General features: G+C 41.3%; 1 protein-coding gene across 1 annotated transcript in view; it reads left to right on the forward strand.

Annotated features, from left to right (window-relative positions):
* Window positions 1–764: 764 nt before the first annotated feature.
* SOHLH2 (spermatogenesis and oogenesis specific basic helix-loop-helix 2) overlaps window positions 765–20790 on the forward strand; it is a gene marked incomplete at both ends in the record, with an annotated part of 40352 nt that continues 20326 nt past the window's right edge. The window contains 5 exons of the mRNA XM_079722108.1: window positions 765–812; window positions 10812–11026; window positions 18866–18927; window positions 19008–19112; window positions 20680–20779. Of these exons, the coding sequence (XP_079578234.1) occupies window positions 765–812; window positions 10812–11026; window positions 18866–18927; window positions 19008–19112; window positions 20680–20779 (530 nt within the window). The remainder of the gene's footprint in view (window positions 813–10811; window positions 11027–18865; window positions 18928–19007; window positions 19113–20679; window positions 20780–20790) is intronic.

Genomic DNA, 20790 nt, shown 5'->3' on the forward strand with positions numbered 1-20790 from the left:
CTTTTAGCAATGGGAACAGTAGTAAAGACAAGAGGAAGGATCCCCTACAGGTCCTGGCACTCCATGGATCTCAGTAAAATGTCAGCGAGGCCGAACAAAGCGGATTACATAGCAGCCGCCACCTGGAGATTTCTCACTTGAGAAAATGAGGACAATATTTGTTGACTCACAGGACAACATGAAATGCTTCTAAAATTTTTAGGTTCTTAGTAGTTTGGAAAGAAAGCACCATTAACAGTCCTCAACCTTCCCTGTCCTCTCATATGTTTGTCTTGGAAAAAGAAAAAAATCCAGTTTGCTAATTCCTAATATTTAAACTTGAAAGCGTTCCCATAAGACACTCTGAAGACTTTTAGACAAGCCCTTGCGCCCCTCCACCCGCCCCAAGGCGGGGAGTGGCAGTTCCTCCTGGGGCCTGAGCTGTGTGATGTCCCGGGGGCACGTGGAATGGAACTTTGGGTGGGCAGCGCTCCAGTGACGGGGTCTCCTTAGGACCTGCAGGGCACCTTGGGGCCGCCCATCCCCGTATCCCGGGTACCCCCACCCCCGGAAGCACTCCCCCGGCCCCGGTCCGGCCGTGACCCTCGGAGCAGCGGCGGGAGGCAGGGCCACTTTAAGGGCGGGCCGGGGGCGGGCCGGGGGCGGGCGCCCCGCAGCTTCGGGCACGAAGCTATTGGCGCGCGGCTGGCGGCGGACGCGACGGGCTGGCTGCGAGCTCCTACCGTGGCGAGGCTGCCCCAGGACCCGCACGTGGGCAACGGGCCATGGCGGACTCAATTATCCGCCCGGAGCTCGGCCAAACCTGTGAGCAGGTAAGAGGCGGAGGAGGAGGAAGGGGAGGCAGCTGCGTTTAAAACCGCGCGCGGGCCGGCGCGGCGACCCAGTGGGGCGGCACAGCCACGCCGGGCGCAGGCCAATACGTCTGGGGACGGCCCGGGGGCCACTGCGGGGCGCGAGCCATTCCCGGCCGCTTCCCCGGGCGTCCCATCTCGCTCCTGGGGCCCGACGGCGGGCGCCTGCCCACCTCGAGGACGGAGCGGAGGCCCGAGGAGGGAGGGCGACAGGACTGTGTCACAGAGTCACCCCCTCGAGCTCTTGACTCTCGCCAACCCAAACCCGTCTTCCGGCCCCAGACCGTTGGTGGGGCGACGCGGGAGCAAGACGTCGTAGAGTAGATATTCGGGCTGGTGGCCGGATAAAAACGGGAGTGACAACTTTGGTTTCAGCCTGAATATAGGAAAGTTGATTTCACACTTTTCAGTTTGAGTGTAGGAAAGTTTATTCAACATATTGAATATGGAAAAGTTGATCTTCAGCTATCTCGTATGCACAGCTCTAAGTGCCTTTTTTCGCTGTGCTCACTGCCGTGGCGTCCAGAGTGTCCTTGTACTGCCCTCTCCGCGCTGACCCTCAAACAGGCAGACGTGTGTAGAGACCGTGCCGTTGGCGGGAAGACGCGTCTGCCCTCTTCACACATTCGCCCACCCTCCCTGGAAGTCAGAAGGCCCCTTGGCCTCTTTTGGACGCACCTTATTTATCATCCCCTCGGCAGACGCACAGAATCATTTTGGTGACTGTTTTCGATAAAAATGAAAGCAGCCCACTAGAAAGGAAGCATAAACAAAACCCCACCGACCCCAGAAAGCAAGGTGACCTGGTGTTGGCTTTCTTCTGAGTATTTCACGTCTTGATAAATGTGAGAGGGAAACCTTTTGCGCTGCTTAAGTTTCGTTACCCCTGAGAATGTTCTGCATACTTAAATCTCCTCCTTAAGAACAAGCGTTCTGAACCGGATCCCTACCACTTGGAGTGGACCGAGTTTGAGAGGTTTTTTCTTAATTATTTAAAAATGGAGGCACCTATTTAAACTCAGAGGAAAAACAGTATTTTGGGGCTGCAGGATTAGGCAAAGCTGCACAAAATGGAACTCTGAATAAAATATTATCGAGTAGTACATAAATAACTGTGGCTTCCCACCCTTAAGAGTCTGAAGCCCCAACTGAACCTTTTGTTTGGGAGAGCTCACTCAGTTTCTCCAGATAGAGCTGCTTAAATCCCTTGACTCCTGGGGAAACTGGAGGCCAACAATTGCCCCGTGAGGGCATCAGCCCTGCAGCTGCTGCTAGTTGTCAGTGCTGCTCCCAGTGATAAGAGTGACATAAATAACAGCTCACTAAAATGTAGGAGTGATTTGCTTTAAGCACTTCAGCACCTGCTGTTACTAATTAAGGGTTTAGCCTGCCACAGATTGCAAATGGAAATCCAGTGTTTTAAAAATGGCAGAGACTGGAGTGCCCGGCGTCTTCCCCTGATCTCAGAAATCAGAGTGGATGAAGAGCACTGGTGACCATGATGTCGCATTGTAAAAACTGCCCACACTTAACAGCTCTACAACAAGATGTAGTCGTGTTTATCCCTGAGTGCTGGACTTCGATGCTTTTTATTTTCTCTTTAGACTGTTTTGAATTTTCCAACCTTCCACAATGAATATGTATTGCTTTTGTTAAAAGAGGGCAGTAAGCAATTCAAATAGGAAAAAAATTCCCACCAAAGGAGGGCTAGCACTGGTTCACATCGCGATGCTCACAGGTGAAAATCTTAGAGTACTAAAAGCAGTTTTCCCGAGCCTGATGTACTAGAACGTTTTATTCATTTTCCTTTTATTCTTATCTGTGGATCCTTCTCATCACCTGTGCTCATATTACACCATCAACAAGATATTTTTAACTACATAAATATTCAAATTGAAGTTGATTAGAAGCTTTTCAGTTAATTTGAATTACCTGGGGATAGTGGACCAGGGCCGTGTTCTGATTTGTCTGAGTAGGAACATTCCCAGTGTGATGGTTCTGTGGGGCGGGGACGGAAGCCTGGGGCAGGAGAACACATCAGTTCTTTCCAGAGCTGCTTTGTTCCCTGCCCCTCTGTGTCCGGCTGCCAGGCACTGCCAAACCTTTGATTCCGGCACAGAAGGACCGGTGAGTGATACTTGGCTTTCTCATCCCTTTCCGGATCTCTTTCCCCCTCTCCTCAGTTTCTCCCCAGTACCCGGGTTCTGCCCTTCAAAGCTTGCTCTAGACTTCTCTCCACAAGACTAGCTGAGCGATTCTGGAGAATTTGGGAACTGGGCCTCTGAGGGGAATGTGGTCAGAAGCGCTACGTGCTATCCAGGAAAGGGCTCAAGTGAGCAACTGATGCCTGTTGTTCAAAACTTACCTTTGCTTCTCAGTTGGCCCTGTGTCCCGAGCCCTGTGGCTCAGGTAATGCAGAGAGCAGTTCGGTTTTAGGGCTGTTTTCACTGCCTGACACAGATACATTTTCCTTTTACTTCTATCTCGCCATCTCCCCTTCCCCATCAGGTTGATTTGATGGGTTTTGTGCTGGGGTTTGGTATTACCTGAGAACACATGGCAATAACTACCACCTACAGGGCATTGTACAAACATTACTCCTTATAACAGTCTTGTGATGTAAGTATTATTGCCCCCCAGATGAGGATCACATTAGTATCTTACTCAGAGCCGATAGTTAGTGGCTGGACAGGCGGCAGACGCCGTTCTGCACACCTCGAAAGCCTTTGCCCTCTTCCCACTGCATCAGACTGTTAAAAAAGGATCAGTAATAGCTTTGGTAGAACTGGGCGCATCCACTGTTTTCCCTGTGGAAAAGGACTGAAAGCCAGACTTTCTTATCATCGGGAAAAAAAAAAAAAAAAGCCTCCTGGAATGTAAGCCCCATGAGGGCAGAGAGCTTGTCTGTTCACCTTGAATTCCCAGCACAGCATCTGCCCTGTTGTAGGGGCTTAATAAATATCTGTGGCAAGACTACATAGACATCAAACGTATTTATGCAGATGCATAAAAGTGGCAGGAGGTTCTAAAGGAAAAAGAAAATAAACTTTTCTAATAGAAAGGTTTACAAGTGATTCATAGCCCGGGATATCCTGGTTTATATGGGCTTTTTTTTTTAGTGTAATTATTAATAGCACCCCCTTTCTCTATTTTTTTTTTTTTTTTTATTTTTTATTTTTTTTTATTTTTTATTTTTTGCAGTACGCGGGCCTCTCACTGCCGTGGCCTCTCCCGTTGCAGAGCACAGGCTCCGGACGCGCAGGCTCAGCGGCCATGGCTCACGGGCCCAGCCGCTCCGCGGCATGTGGGATCCTCCCGGACCGGGCCACGAGCCCGTGTCCCCTGCATCGGCAGGCGGACTCTCAACCACTGCGCCACCAGGGAAGCCCCCCCTTTCTCAAGTGTCTCAGTTCGGAAGGTAAATTAAATGGTCACCCCATCTGTAGAAGGAGGTTATTTTCGGACATGCATAGGTTGCTTCAGTTAACCTGGTTAAGTAAAAAACAAAAAGATAATCACTCCTTTTATGACCACTCATTAATGACTGTTTCAATGCTTGGCATTTGCTTCAAAGGCAGTGTAATTGTCTAGAAGAAATCCTGTGCCATAGCAGAGATTCACAAACACTCTTCACTCAAAAGCGTCACAGCGGCTTAGAGTCCCCCCTTCCTCCAAGTGCCAATGGGAATGAGGAATGTTTATAAAATGAAAAGGAAACACTCTAGAAGGTTCCTGATACTCTCTACTGCAGAAATTCCAAATTTCAAAGGTCATTTGAAAGTGTTATGCTGTCTTCTTAGAATGTAGAAGGACATGAGGCTGGTGACATGGGTTGATGTTAGGCTATGAAAGGCCACGCTAAGGAGTTTGAATTTTTGTTCTGTTTAAAATAGGGTTGGGTGGGTGAGTGGGATTGGCTGGCAATGATGAATTGAGCACACCTATCAACGTTCCAGCCACCTCAGTCTCCCTGGCAGGAGATACTTAACAGTATGTCCATACCTTCAGCAAGTAAATATCATTGAAAGGAAAAAAAAAAGTGAGGGGCATTCTAAATTAAAAGTCCCAGGAGGGCTTCCCTGGTGGTGCAGTGGTTGAGAGTCCGCCTGCTGATGTAGGGGACATGGGTCCGTGCCCCGGTCCGGGAAGATCCCACATGCCGCAGAGCGGCTGGGCCCATGAGCCATGGCCGCTGAGCCTGCGCATCTGGAGCCTATGCTCCGCAACGGGAGAGGCCACAGCAGTGAGAGGCCCGCGTACCGCAAAAAAAAAAAAAAAAAAAGTCCCAGGAGACATAGCAACCATGTGCAACTCATAGTCCTTAATGGGATCTTGGTTTGAGCAAAGTAGCTCTCTCTGAACATTAAAAGAAAAAAAAAAAAAATCCACAGGAAAGCTTGAAATTTAGAAAGCAGATGGGATCAAATTGCTACCAAAACAAAAGTGGAAAAAGAAAAACAAAACACAGCATAAAAGACATAGAGAAGAAATGCCCCAGTAAAACAATTCTAGTGATAGTGCAGGCAGAATGTTAGCAGAAGCAAAGATGAAATGGGCCTGAGGGTGCTTCCCTGGTAAAGGATTAGCTGCGGGCAGAACCCCTGGGCTGGCTGGGGCCCTGGATTTCTTCACCCCTGGGCTGTACCCCTTCACTCCTGCTACAGCCAGAGCAACGGGACTTTTAACCAGAGAATCAAACCCAGGCACTGCTCTTTCTAAAGAAAATGAACTCTACGTGGGACACGGGCTCCTGGTATTGGTCGTTTCCAGACCTCTACAACTGACAAGGGTGAAAGGAAAGGCAGCTCTGCCCAGGAGAGAAATAAGCCAAAGTCGTTGGTTTTCAGAGTAAAGCCTGCCTATATTTTGACAAATAGCTGGTCCCAGCCACTTTGCTCTCCAGCCTTTCTTCCATCATCCCTACTATTCACACCAAACCCACAGTTTAGAAGAAACAGTGACTGGGGAAGCAGACCACCCCAGCTGCAGGGGAAACTGCTCATACATGTCAGCTGAGTCCTTGAGTCATATTTATGTTTGGATAACCAAGGATCACCAGACAACTATTCCAGAGGCAGATTATAAAGGGGATAGAAAAAACTTAAAATTTCTAATTTGTATGTTCACAGGGGATATCATGTCCTAAAAATAGCAGGTTATGATAAATTATCAAAAGAGAGAAAAAAGTCTTAGAAATGAGCAATTCATGTTAAATTAACTGAAATTATAAAAGTCTTTAGAAGGACTAAAGCCTGAGCTGGTGATATGAACAATAAACTTAAGAAAGTCTTGCAGAAGTTGAGACTTGAAGGATCAATTTAGGGTGTCCAGCATCTAATAGAAGGTTTCCAAGGATAGACAAAGGCAACAGAGGAGGAAATAATCAAAGAAATAATAGAAGGAAATTTCCAGAGCCAAAGATCCACTGAATGCCAAGTGGGCTGAGGGTGAGTAAGGTCCGTCCCCAGACACATCCTAGGAAATGATCAGAATCCACAGCATAAGAGAAAAGCACTAAAAGAAAAACAAGGCAGCTTTTTCTTTTCATCACCAACTCTGGTTGTGAGAAGAAAATGTCCCAGTATCTTCAAAGGTCAGAGACAAACAGATTTTGACTTGTAGGAGTATTTTGACTATAAAGCTAGCACTGAATTGTGAGCCCTAATGCCACTTAAAGAACATAAATAAGGAGTTTAACTCCCAAATTATTGTAGGAGCAGCAGGAGGGAAAAAGGACAATTTGATCAGCCTAACAGGAAGCATGGGAAAAAAGAAAATTACAGTAAATGGGAAACTTGAAATAACAAATGAAGGGAATAAGACCATTTCGTGTTAAGTTATGAATGTTTCACAATTAATTACATTACACTGATTACCTTAGTTAATGTTCATTAGCTAGTGTCATTAATGTAAGTAATTACTTATTTAAAACTTATTAATTACTTAAAAACTGAAATCTCAGATTGGAAAAAACCTAAAAAAGTCAAATATTTTATTTAAAAAATTCATACAAAATCAAAATGATACAGAAAACCTCAAAATAAAGGTATAAAAAACTAAGTGCTGTATATCACAAAAAAATAAAATTTCAGGTGAAAAGCATTAAAAAGGACAAAGATATATTTTATATATAGTTTTTCTCTATAATTATATGATATTTATATGTTAATACATACTACATAAACATTGTAGATCATTATATAGTATAAAGTATTATATATTTATATGAATATATAAAATTGTTATGAACCTTTATGTACCTAATCCATAGTTTATTTATAGAGTCTATAGTTAGAGAAATTGATAAATTGACAAACCGTAATTAGCAAGGGCAGGTTTTATACATCTATCTCATAAACTGAAAGACCAAGTAGACCTAAAATAAGAAAGCAACGAGCAAGTTCAGTCTGAAAGCTATGTAGAGGCTGCATGCCTAACAGAAAATACACATTGTTTTCAAGTATCCATGGAACATTAAAAATTGTGTATTAAGTCACAGAGAAAATATCAACCAATTCTAAAAAGTAGAAGTCATATAGTGTGCATCCACTGTTGACAATGCACTGAAATAAGAAATGAGTCAGTAGCCAAATAAACTTTTAAAAACCAAAACACTATCCACTTGAAAATTAACATCTTTAGATAGGAGTTTAATATAACTCTTAGGTTAAAATGGGAATATAAACTGAAATTATATAAACTAGCAATGAATGAACATGACCACAATATATCAGAATTTGTAGGGTACAACAAAGTGCCACTTGAATGACGGCGTCATTCAATAGAACTTTCTGCAATGATGAAACTATTCTATAATTATGCTGAAATGGTAGTCACTTGCCATATGTGGATACTGAGCACTTGAAATGTGGCTAGTGTAACTGAACTGATTTCACACTTTAATTGTAATTAACATAAAATAACCACATATTGAACCACATAGTTCTAGTCTCTAATAAAGCATTACCAGAAAAAGAAGATAGAAAAAAATTTAATTATATATTAATCTCTAGTTGGAGCTTCCCTGGTGGTGCAGTGGTTGAGAATCTGTCTGCCAATGCAGGGGACACGGGTTCGAGCCCTGGTCCGGGAAGATCCCACATGCCACGGAGCAACTAAGCCCATGCGCCACAACTACTGAGCGTGCGCCCTAGAGCCCGCAGGCCACACTACTGAAGCCCACGTGCCTAGAGCCCGTGCTCCGCAACAAGAGAAGCCGCCGCAGTGAGAAGCCCGTGCACGGCAACAAAGAGTAGACCCCGCTCACTGCAACTAGAGAAAGCCCCCCGCACGGAGCAACAAAGACCCAACGCAGCCAAAAATAAATAAATAATATAAATAAATATAATTTCTAGTTGGAAAGCAAGCAAGATGAACTCAACGCAAGTAATAAATGTTGTATAAATTTAAAAATTAATACATTTGAAAAGAAATGAAATGGATTTTTAAAAATATATGTGAATAAAATTCACTTAAGGCTTCCCTGGTGGCGCAGTGGTTGAGAGTCCGCCTGCCGATGCAGGGGACATGGGTTCGTGCCCCGGTCTGGGAAAATCCCACATGTTGCGGAGCGACTGGGCCCGTGAGCCATGGCCATTGGGCCTGCGCGTCCGGAGCCTGTGCTCCGCAACGGGAGAGCCCACAACAGTGAGAGGCCCACATACCGCAAAAAAAAAAAAAAAAAAAAAAATTCACTTAAGAAAGGCAGAACACTTATTTTACTAGTAAGCATTAAGGAACTGTAGAAGGTAGTCTAAAACCTACCTTTATAAATGACTTCAGGCTCAGATTTCACAGACAAGTTTTACCTAAACTTCAAGAAGCCAATAATTTATATGTTTTATAAAATATTCAAGACTGTAGAATAATTTCGAAGCTTTCTATTGCTTCAAGGCTGACATGACCTTGACGCCTAAACCAGATAAGTCAGTACAATAAAACAAAATTTTATCCAGTTTTACTTATGAACGTAGATGCAAAAATCTAAAATAATATGAATGAATTGAATCTATTTGCAATAAGTATGGGTTTATCCCAGTAATGCAATGATGGCTTGACATTAGGAAATCTATTAATGTAATTCACTACCTAACGGATGAAAGGAGAAAAAAAAATGTGATCATGTTGATACAGAAAAAGCATTTGGTAAATTTTAACACCCATTTCTGATTTAAAATTCTTAGCCTCCAAATAGAAAGAAACTTCTTTAACTTGATAAAGGGTATTGAACTTCATTATCATGTAGTAGTAAAAACATTTGAAATATTCCCACTAAAGTCAGGAACAAGGCAAGAATGCCCACTTCACTCCTGCTGTTTACCAATGTTTTGAATGTCCTAGCCAGTGCTTTAAGGTTAATAAGTAAAAGGCATAAATAAATTCTGGAGACGGGGACAAAAATGTCATTTTTGAAAACCGTATGATTACCTATCTAGGAAACTCAGAAGAATCAACTAAAAAGTACTGGAACTAAATGGAGAGTACCAAAAAGTACTTTCAGCAAATTCCTTATACAGAAATCAGTACATTTTCTCTATGTCAGCTATAATCAATCAGAAAATGTAGTGAGAAACTATATCCCCTTCACAATGTCTCTGAAATCTTGAAAAATCTAGGAATCAATGTGTGAAGACACTTGCAAAATCTATGTGCAAGTAACTATAAAACTGAAGGAGAGGGCTTCCCTGGTGGCGCAGTGGTTGAGGGTCCGCCTGCCGATGCAGGGGGCGTGGGTTCGTGCCCCGGTCCGGGAGGATCCCACATGCCGCTGAGCGGCTGGGCCCATGAGCCATGGCCGCTGGGCCTGGTCGTCCGGAGCCTGTGCTCCGCAACGGGAGAGACCACAGCAGTGAGAGGCCCGCGTACCACAAAAAAACAAACAAACAAAAAAAACAAACAACTGAAGGAGATAAGGTCTGATTTCTCTGAGTCATACTTCCTAAATAGGGAGACGTAATACATAATGATATTCCCTAATTTTTAAAATAAATGCAACTGTAATCAAAATTTTAACAGGGTTCCTTATGGAACGTGACAAGCTGTTGATAAAATTCTGTGGGAAGAGACATTGTGGGAAAATATCAAAGAACCAAACTGAAAAGTAACAAGGAGGGAACCATATGCTCTAGCAAATATAAAACATAAAGAGCTAGCAATTAGACTGTGCTGTTAACCACGAATAGACAAATAAATCAATGGATCAGAATGAAGCTCCCCAAAACTTATATACATACATACATATATACATATATATGACATTTGAAACTACTGAGAGAAGTTTGGCATATTCAGTAATGCTGTTCTTTGTCATTTTAAGTGGATTGTGTTTAATATCTGTACAGAATAAAACATGGAGAAATAAAAGATGAAGATAGAAATTATATTTTTTCTAATCGAACATGCTTGAAAATATCCCCAAAATGGAAATAAAGAGCCTCTTTGGTTCCTAATGTTCGGATTTGAATAGCATGTATATTCCATTCAAAGAAAGGACTTGATTTGAGTATTTCTTAAGTTCAGGGAATTTAAATCTTTCTCTGTTCTCCGGAATGTGTTTCATCAAAATAAATCATGTGGGAGAGTCACCAGCTTGGTTCTCTCATTAGTAAACAGGTTTTCCAGCAGGATGGGCGATTGGGAAACTGGGCCTATAGAAAGAATCCTATCTATCGTTAATAGGATGAGAAAGAAACTTGTAGGAAAACCACAGTAGAATAGTATTTGTAGGCAAAACTTTAAAAAATAGCATGACTTTCAGATCCATTCACTACCCTAGGTTCTAAGGACATGAAATGAATAGTTCCTGCCCTTGAGGTATGCTTATAGTTGACCATTCAGTATAGCTGAGTAGTCAGTCATTGGCTAGTTGTAGCCTTTATTTATCTTCTCATACATGACGGCATGTTCTCTATGCCCAGACATTAATTGTGTGATGCTTCTGCTTTTTTCCTTCTCTTTCAGGCAAAAATAGACCTCTTATTAGTTGGCGATGTCACTGTTCAGTACCTGGATGATATTGTACAGAAATTCTTTTCAAATTTAGCAAAAGTCACCGTCACCATTAGTGATGTGAAGAAGGCAGCAGCACTTGTGGATTATTGCATGTTCAACATGGTTTTTCTGAAGTTGACTTCTTTACCAACTGCCGAGGAGCTGGAAGCTGTCAGATTAATTAGGTAAACTCCAAAATCTTGACTCTATTATCTTTAGAATAGTTTTTTTCTTTTTAAGATTTTTTTTTTGATGTGGATCATTTTTAAGTCTTTGTTACAATATTGCTTCTGTTTTCTGTTTTGGTTTTTTGGCCGTGAGGCATAGGGGACCCTAGCTCCCCAACCAGGGGAGCACCTGCACCCTCTTCATTGGAGGGCGAAGTCTTAACCACTGGACTGCCAGGGAAGTCCCTAGAGTAGTTTTTATTAAAACCTGCTTCTATAAAAATTCTTAAAAGATGATACAATTCTACTTTAATTTTTAAGATGAGGGATATTTTCAAGGGCAGAATCTCTATATATGTTTTTGTTCTTAACTGCCAGTTTGGCCTACTATTATAAGAATTAACATTTTAGGGCCTCCCTGGTGGCGCAGTGGTTGAGAGTCCGCCTGCCGATGCAGGGGATACGGGTTCGTGCCCCGGTCTGGGAGGATCCCATATGCCGCGGAGCGGCTGGGCCCGTGAGCCATGGCTGCTGAGCCTGCGCATCCGGAGCCTGTGCTCCGCAACGGGAGAGGCCACAACAGTGAGAGGCCCGCGTACCACAAAAAAAAAAAAAAAAAAAAAAAAAAAAAGAATTAACATTTTAACTTAAAAGTAATAGGTGTGGGTGAGGATATAAGAATTAATTGGTCATAGAAATTTATTTGGTGTATAATGCTTCCCTTAATTCAGTAGGTACTCCTTTTTAATAACTATGTCATTAACATGGCATATTGTTTCAGAGTTCATTAATTCTTATAGTAGACACTAGATCAGGTGAGCACTTGTATCTCTGGGTCATGATAGCTCTGGGCTGAAGGTGTCTCTTTCAAGAGATGTCCTCATGTGAAAGAGCCACGAAGCTCTCTGGATCTGCTGAGTCCAGGTCAATACCACGTCCATTATTCTTTTCTTTTTTTTTTTAAATTAAATTTTATTTATTTATTTATTTTTGGCTGCATTGGGTCTTCATTGCCACGCACAGGCTTTCTGTAATTGCAGTGAGCAGGGGCTTCTCTTGTTGCAGAGCATGGGCTCTAGGCACATAGGCTTCAGTGGTTGTGGCTCACGGGCTCAGCGGTTGTGGCTCACGGGCTGTAGCGCGCAGACTCAGTAGTTGTGGCACACGGGCTTAGTTGCTCCATGGCATGTGGGATCTTCCCAGACTAGGGCTCGAACCCATGTCCCCTGCATTGGCAGGCGGATTCTTAACCACTGCACCACCAGGGAAGCCCACATGCATTATTCTTGTTTCACCTGGTAGTTCCATAGAAGCTATGCTGCTGTTTGACCCACTCAACTCTGGAGATCTGGAGTCTAGAGGTGAAAGATTTTGGATCTTCCGTGGCTGTTTACATAGGATTTTGAGCCATTTAGGATGTTTTTAAACAGGGTTAGGTGAGATTGAATGTGTTTCCCTTCTGTGAGACTTGATGAAGTGTAATTGTAGATACTATTGGAATATATAAGGACTTCTCATAATTAGAGGAGAGGACTTTCTAGACCAAAGGAGAAAGTTCAGAGAAATATTGTGATTCCAGAATAAAAAGGACCAAGCATATTATGTTAGGGGAAAAGACAGGTGGGACTGGGAAGAAGCCAGAGACACTGGGTTACTTGTTAAAGACAGACAGAAAGACACTGCTCCTGGGGTTTCTTAGAACGGTTGGTCTTCTGCATTTCTTCGGCCTTCTACTGGGAATATGAGCTCTAGACAAACCAGGCAAATTACCTCAAAGAGGATTTCACTTCCAAACGTGTTGTTGTGAACGATCTTCCTTCTGAAGATATGCCTATTTTATTAATACACCTTTTCAAAAAATCTATTGATAGAGTACCTCTGATTGGAGGCCTATAGTAATATCTCATTTGTATAGTATTAATATTTTAAAAAAATTTACAACACCTTTATGAGGAAGGTATGGCAGGGCTTCATTATTCCTACTTGGCAGATTAGAAACCTGAGGCTGAAGTGACTTGCCTGAGACCACATGGCTTGTTTTCACAAAACTCAGACAGGAACTCTTCACTCTTCCCTTCATGTTCTTTCTAAAAGTCTGTAATTATTTGGCTTCTGTATTTAAGCCCCTTTTACAATTTGGACATGCCATAAATGCCACACTTACTTTAACCTAAGCGTATCATTTTGGAGGAGCAGTGGACAAGCTGTGTGGCTGACCTCTCTCCATTCCAGCCGCAGGAGTCCAGCCGTGCCTCCCCAAATGTGGTAAAGGCTTTGTGTTCGCTCATGATCGAGGCTACATTTTGAACAGCATAAGATTAAAGTTCTGTTTAAGAACAAGCTTAATGTCTAGTCACAGTTGTTAGCAGCTGGGAGGGTAGAGGAGAGAACCTCTGTCTGATACTCCAATCTGTGGATTCTCCCCACGGCTGCTTTCTTTGTCTGAATAACATAGCTTAAGATGTGTTAGCAGAGAGAAGAAGGTTGATGAAGGAAATAAATGTACAGACAGGCATATGGTAATTCTGTTGTTTTGCTGTAAAAGCATTTCTTTGAAAAGAAAAAGAGAATAATTTGTGGAATACACCTGGTTTTCTTTTTTGGTCTCATTATGCTAGTCCCAATATCCGGTATACGTCTTGACTAATAGCAGGTATTCAGTGCTTTGCTCTAGGTGTGGGTGGGCGACCCTGCTGTTCTAGGGCAGACCATGAGTTCTAGCTTTCGCGTTCCTCTCTGAAAAAGAGACGGAGCTTTCTTTGTGGAAGCTTTGCCTTTCCTGATACTGGACTTAGAGGCTAGAAATGTCTCTGAAATTCCCTTTCTTGCCCTCAGAATTGTTATGAGTTGATGACTTATGAATTATTTAAACCCTTATGGAGCATATTTATATTTTGAGGCTATAGTTTTTCTTAGGATAATGAGTCTCATGAACATCTTGCCCTATTTATAAGGCATTTAAACCTTTATCTTTCCTACAGCACTCTATCTTTTGAGTTTTGGCTAATATTTAATGACTAAGCCAATATGAAGAGTTTTGGCTTAGCTTTTTAATGCTGTATTTTAGACTTTTTTCCCCCTTAGAGCTTTGTTGTTGTTTTGTTATATCTCAGAATCTGGATAGGTTCAGGAAAATATACAAGCATTTACCTTAATCCTCTCTGGGCCCTTTTTATGCCCTGCCAGTGAGTGAAGAACTCACTATACAATAAAAGTGGTCCACGCTGATTTTCAGTATCAGAGCACATGATCACAAATCTATGTATATCTGTAAGACATACGGATTTTTACTGAAACTAAGAATGAAGTATAGTGTGTCAGCTATCATACTAAGCTTCTTTTAGGATAAAATGCAAGCAGGCTCCTTAAAAAGATTTTAAAATTTATTCTTATAGAAGAACTGTGGTTTTAGCTTGGAGCTAATCATTAATCAGTTTTAATCATTTGTAAAAATAATGGTACTTTATAGCCTGACATCCTCAAGAATTACGGCACATCTCACTTATAAGTTGACATTCCTGGTAGTACTCCCTAATTTGATTTCATTTCATGAACACATTTTTATTGAGCCAGATGAACTCAGACACCACCCAGTGGTAAAATATTTTAAAATGGTCTCAGGATTCATGTGCTTGGTTCCAGAATTTCAGGAGTATTTGACCCTTCTTTCGGCTCAGTTCTCAAAACTGAACCACATTCAAAGTGTAGATACTTGGTAATTCAGATGCATCCTGGCACTACCTTACAAAGGCCAGTACAGAACATTAGAGTATGTTTCAAACTCATCCACAGTGTATGGATCCTGTTTGCCATTGCGATTTTCTGGTCCATGAACTGTCTCTGCAGTTCCTCAAACCCTGTGATTCTCGTGAGCTCAGAGCAGTGCAGTGATAGGAAAGGAACGCAGAACGTGGTTCCATCTGCTCAGTCGGCAAATCAAGTTTGAATCTGATTTTATTTTTTCCCATGTAGATTCGGTTGTCTGATCAGTTAACTTATTATGTCACCAAGAAAACCCAATCTTGTGAGCCACAAGGATCTAACAAGTTGTCCTGCTATGTCCCCAAATCCAGAACATCCTTGACTTGACAGTGCTACTCAGTAAATCTGATCAGCCAGTTTGCATGACCTGAATACTTGACATAAACACTATAACAACAAAACATCTAAGTAGTTTTACTAAAAACATTATTCTATAAATAGGAACTGAGGAACATTCTAGATGTTTATTGTTTCTAGCATCATGTCATGTGGTGAACCTGACTTAGAAGGGCCACAGCAGAAACTCTCCTGACAAAAAGCATAGTGGGGATGGGGGACACCAACCTTCACTATTGACCAGAATCAACTCAGAACTTCACTGCATTTTATCACAGGTGCCCTGTTAGTAGCAAGTGAACTTGGTGTTTTCATATTTACAGTAAAACTCTTAATTTTCTCACAGAAAATGGTTGTTTTAATTCATTAAGTAATTAATAAAGGATATTATTTGTTACAAGTCCCAAATAGACCACACCAAGTTAATCTGGCTGCTTTGGGCCCACAGGTTGCACAGTGGATAACCGTACTCAAGAAGGATGCAACCCAAAAATGACACTGGCTTTTGTCCTTTGACGTCCCTGTGGCTATAAAGGAAGTGCCTTTAGAGATTTCCCCCGGCTTCATAGGGACTTATAAGAACATTTTGGTCCTCCTATTAGATGACAGATCTCAGCGGCCAGCCAGATCTTTCCTGAGGTTCTTTGATCATCAGAGTGTACAATTCAGTTCAAAACACTTTTATATGATTTTTTTTTCCAGCTACCGGACTTAGGGATGGGGACAAGGCTGGGAATGGCCACTGCTGCAGTTTGAGCTTATGGCAGCCTCCAGTTCCAGAGAGTACTGGGCATAGACTAGGAGTGGACACTAGAACATCAATATCCAATCTCGTATGTGGAGTGTAGTCTCAGGATCCATCATGTCATGTCATGTCATTTATTTATTTATTTTTAAACATCTTTATTGGAGTATAATTGCTTTACAATGGTGTGTTAGTTTCTACTTTATAACAAAGTGAATCAGTTATACATATACATATCCCCATATCTCTTCCCTCTTGCATCTCCCTCCCTCCCACCCTCCCTATCCCACACCCCCAGATGGTCACAAAGCACCGAGCTGATATCCCTGTGCTATGCCGCTGCTTCCCACTAGCTATCTACCTTACATTTGGTAGTGTATATATGTCCACCATCATGTCATTTAAACAGTGTGTGCCATGAAACAGGAGGATAAATAAATTGCCCCCCAGCAAACTGCAGATTTTTAAAACTCTGGAGACCTCAATTGAGAAGGTGCTTCTAAGGCCTCAGAACCTGCAATTTAGTTTTGGTATATGAAAGAAGTGGTATTAGTTGGGGTGGAGAAAGGAGATTTTTGTTGTGTTTTGGGGTTGCTTAGTTTTAAGGAACATTCATTCATTGGAAAGAGGACCTTTTTTGGTGATCCTGGAAACTGGAAACTCTGTTAGCTTATTAGTTTGTACAGCATGTGAATGAGAAGCTGAGCTCTGGACCAGAGTGTTGGATTCTGGGAACTCTATTGATTGCTGGGGTTCCTGCACAATTAGGGCTTCACTGACAGAGGAAGTGTTTGGGTTGGTGATCGATTCTGTGCTAATGACAAAAGTCCAGGAATTCCAACTCTGTCTGATGTGAAGCTTGAAATTTGAAAGTCTTCGGGGTATAAAAATCCATATATTCAAATCTAACCTATTTTCCTGTCAGTAAGATCAATTTAAAAAAAATAGACACAGGATTATTTCCAAAAGCAAAGAATCTGTTTTGTTTAAAGATTCTCTAATTCTAGAATATTTTAACTTACGATAACTTGTTGTTTTTGTGAATCCACAAAGTATTTTTTATTTCAAAAGCTGGACTGAACTACCCAATATGTTTCTATCTGTTCAGTCTGTTTGTCCCTCCCACCTCATCCCATTATTCATACCCCTGTTATACCCCACGCTTTTTCATCCCTTACAAAATAGATGGGAAAGGTTCACACTGTGGACACTGTGGCACACAGGCGGCATTCTCTCCTCCGCACTTGCACGGTCCACACCCCACCGTGTGCTAAGGGGCCTTCCTTACTGCCACTTCAGTCTGCCTGTCGGATCCCATCCTGCCTCCTGCTCGTGCCTGTTTTGACGGCAGTACTTCTGCCTGAGCTTCTCATTTCCTCATAGAGACCGTGTTCTTTCCTCTCTTCTCTTCTAGCCCAAATTTTCTTTCAGAATTCATAGAACACAAGCCTGAATAGAGCTCAGTTGGGTGATTGTCCCATTTTAGCACTATCCTATTGATACTTGTTTGACGTAATTAACTTAGTAAATATTCTGAGTTATATATATATTTTAAAATAAATTTATTTATTTATTTATTTATGGCTGCATTGGGTCTTCATTGCTGCGCACGGGCTTTCTCTAGTTGCGGCGAGCGGGGGCTACTCTTCGTTGCAGTGCGTGGGCTTCTCATTGCAGTGGCTTCTCATGCTGCAGATCACGGGCTCTAGGCGTGAGAGCTTCAGTAATTGTGGCACATGGGCTCAGTAGTTGTGGCTCGTGGGCTCTAGAGCGCAGGCTCAGTAGTTGTGACGCATGGGCTTGGTTGCTCCGCGGCATGTGGGATCTTCCCAGACCAGGGCTTGAACCCATGTCCCCTGCATTGGCGGGTGGATTCTTAACCACTGTGCCACCAGGAAAGCCCGGGTCATTTGTTTTATAAAATTTCCCACATTCTGATTTCATCCCCATAGCATTTAAAAAAATATTTCTCTTTTCCTTAAATTTCTTGAAACTGGTGGTTAGATCAAGAATCTGGATAAGATTTTGGCTCATTTAAAGCAAGAACAAAAGTGGTCCGTCTTACATTCTACGTAATACCTGAGCAGTATTCTCAAAACTGTCAAGATCATCAGAAACAAAGTCAGCAAAAGTGTCACAATGTAGAGTAGCCTAAGGGAGATATAATGACTGAATGTAATGTAGGATCCTGGATTGGATCCTGGCATAGAAAAATAAAGTACATTAAGAAAAACTGAGGAAATCAGAATAAAGAATGAACTTAAATTAATAATAATGTATCGATATTGGCTCATTAATTTGGAATATTTGGAATTATTCCAAACTAATGTAAGATGTTAGCGGTACGGGAAATTGTGTTTGGGATATATGGGAACTCTACTATGTTAATATTTTTCCTGTAGATACAAAATTATTCTAAAATTAAAGTTTATTTTTAAAAAGTCACTTATTCTCTCACTTACCCCTTCCCCAGTTGTGGAGAGTCAGGCACTTGTGGTTGCCATAGAAATGAACCATAAAAAGACTGTTCTTATTAACAGACTGCACTCCTGCTCAGAGAAGCCAGGGGTATGTTTGACTGAAGACTCAAATTTTGGATTTTCTTGCCCATTTAAAGGAAATAGAGAAGCTAAAGCATCTATTATAAATAAAGCTTCAAACAGAGCAAGTGTCAGTTTCGGAAGAATGTTCCCCTCCCTCGTATTTTTCAAATCATCTGTAATTGTACTGTCCACCCCAGCCACACACATCAGAAGCCTCTTCGTGCGACTGCAAGAAATAAAAACACAATCTCTTCTTTTATGAACTGTAAAAAAAAAAAAAAGTCCATCTTTTCCCTCACTGATTTGAGATGGTACTGTCACTAAACTTCCATATTAATGCCACCATTTTAAATTCTAATGAAATAAAGAAAGTCACTCTACTGTAGTTCGTTCCTAATGAGCTAAATGTTTGAATCCCAATTTTTTGAACGATGATTTTGCTTCATTTTAAACTGTTTTTTTCCCTTTCAGATCTGGCAAGAAAAAAAATACACATTTGCTCTTTGTTTTCATAATCCCAGAGAACTTGAAAGGTATGTGCCTGTTGGATATATTATCTGCTTTTTCCCCAAATAGAAATCATGAGGTCAATATTTAATACAAAGATTCTTAGGTTGTATTTCAGGTCACGGAGCTGATATTACTTTAACTGAACCACTGACAGTGGAAAAAATGAGTGTTGTGATAAAATACTGGAAAACATGTTTCTCAAATACTGGTGAGTGAAAAGCAGGTTTCCAAGGGTTAGAAAAATTCTAACTAAGATTCTACAAAAATTGTATTTATACATTTTTAAGTTGGTTTTCCACTTATGCCTTTTATTTGTTAAGGATTAACTGTATGCTGTATACTATAAGGAACATGTAATCCTTGTTAAACATAGTCTGAAGAAAACAAGTGTGAATAAAATAAAGGGAAACATACGTTCTATACCTGTGAAGAAAAAGCTTGTCCTCAAAGGTTTAAAATGTGCACAAGGGACAAATGCAGTGTTGTGGTTAAGCACAGGTTTTTTTTTGTTTTTTGGGGTTTCTTTTTTGGTAGCCTAGCTTCTTAGTCATTTGAATGGAATTATTCATGCTTTGTGCTGTGTGATTGTCTAAGAGCCAGAGCCAGTAACCTTGAGTCTTCGTGCTTTGCAAAACACTTGCATATAAATTATTTCACTTCTTTAAGTTAACAGAGTGGTTATCCTTTCTATTTTAGATTTTTAGACACAGATAATTAGTGTCAGTGCTTCAATGAGACCTCGCATTTCTAAACTCTTCACCTGTATTGTATTATGTGTATTGCCAGCATCTAAACACTTAAGATAATTAAATTGCTTCAGTTTGGTTTGTAAAAGGACAGACTCCAATTTCTGAAATTAAATTCTACTGGAATCATTGTTTGTCAGTGACTATTTATGATTTTTCTAGACCCGGGTTACTAGTAGGAAATCTTTTAAAATTAACGTATTTTTCTTAAAATGGACCTGAAAGACGCTTTCAGGATTATCATGGATAAGCTCATACTCCAGATGATACAAGATCAGTACACCCCTCCTTTTTTTTGAATGTTCTTCTTCAGTGTCTAAGCAAGATGAGTGAGTCTGTTTTGTAACATTCCAATGGCTCCCATCCCCTGCAGGTGTCAGAGTTCTTCCTGGAAATGAAATGTGTAACTGTCTGGGACCAGAGTCCTTTTGCAGCCTCTTCTCATTTTGTTTCTCAGTGGAAATAGAGCAGCCGCTCATCACCACCTGTCTAGCACCCTTCTTATTGGGCCTAACCATGTCTCATCCAGTCATCTCAGCTCTGCTCTTAGGATGAGCAGCTGCAAAACAAACAAACAAAAACAACAACAACAACAACAACAAAAAGCAAAAAAACCCCGAAAAAACCCCAAACCAAAAAACAACACAACCATCAGATGCTTTGACAATGCAGCTACTTACTGAAGACTCATACGCATTTTCTGTCTCTGACATTTACCTGTAAATAATAAGTAAACTCAGTTGAATGCATTTTTAAGCACACCTAGCACAAAGTTAGTAGAATCTGGTTGAAAGAGGATGCTGTGGAGTAACTTGTATGTAGTGTTTCAATTTTGCTTTCTCACCTGGGTAGTTTCATGCTTCACAGATTGAAATCTATAAAAATTGCTTTTTATTTTAAAAATACTGCTTTGTAAAATGTAATGAGTGAAATATGACAGCTATTTTTGATTAGGGTTTATATGTGTGATAAACATCATCCCCACCAGTGATTTTATAATTGAAATGGTTCCTCTTTTAAAACTTGCAGTTAAGAATGAAATTTCTGTGAAGCCTGAAGAACCTGAATTGCCCCTGCAGAAGTCCTGCAGTGAACACCTGAGATGTTTTTCTACTGATCTGTTTGCTTGGTTAGTTTTTT

This window comes from Hyperoodon ampullatus (genome assembly GCF_949752795.1).
Source record: "Hyperoodon ampullatus genome assembly, chromosome: 16".
In the NCBI taxonomy this organism is placed as follows: Eukaryota; Metazoa; Chordata; class Mammalia; order Artiodactyla; family Ziphiidae; genus Hyperoodon; species Hyperoodon ampullatus.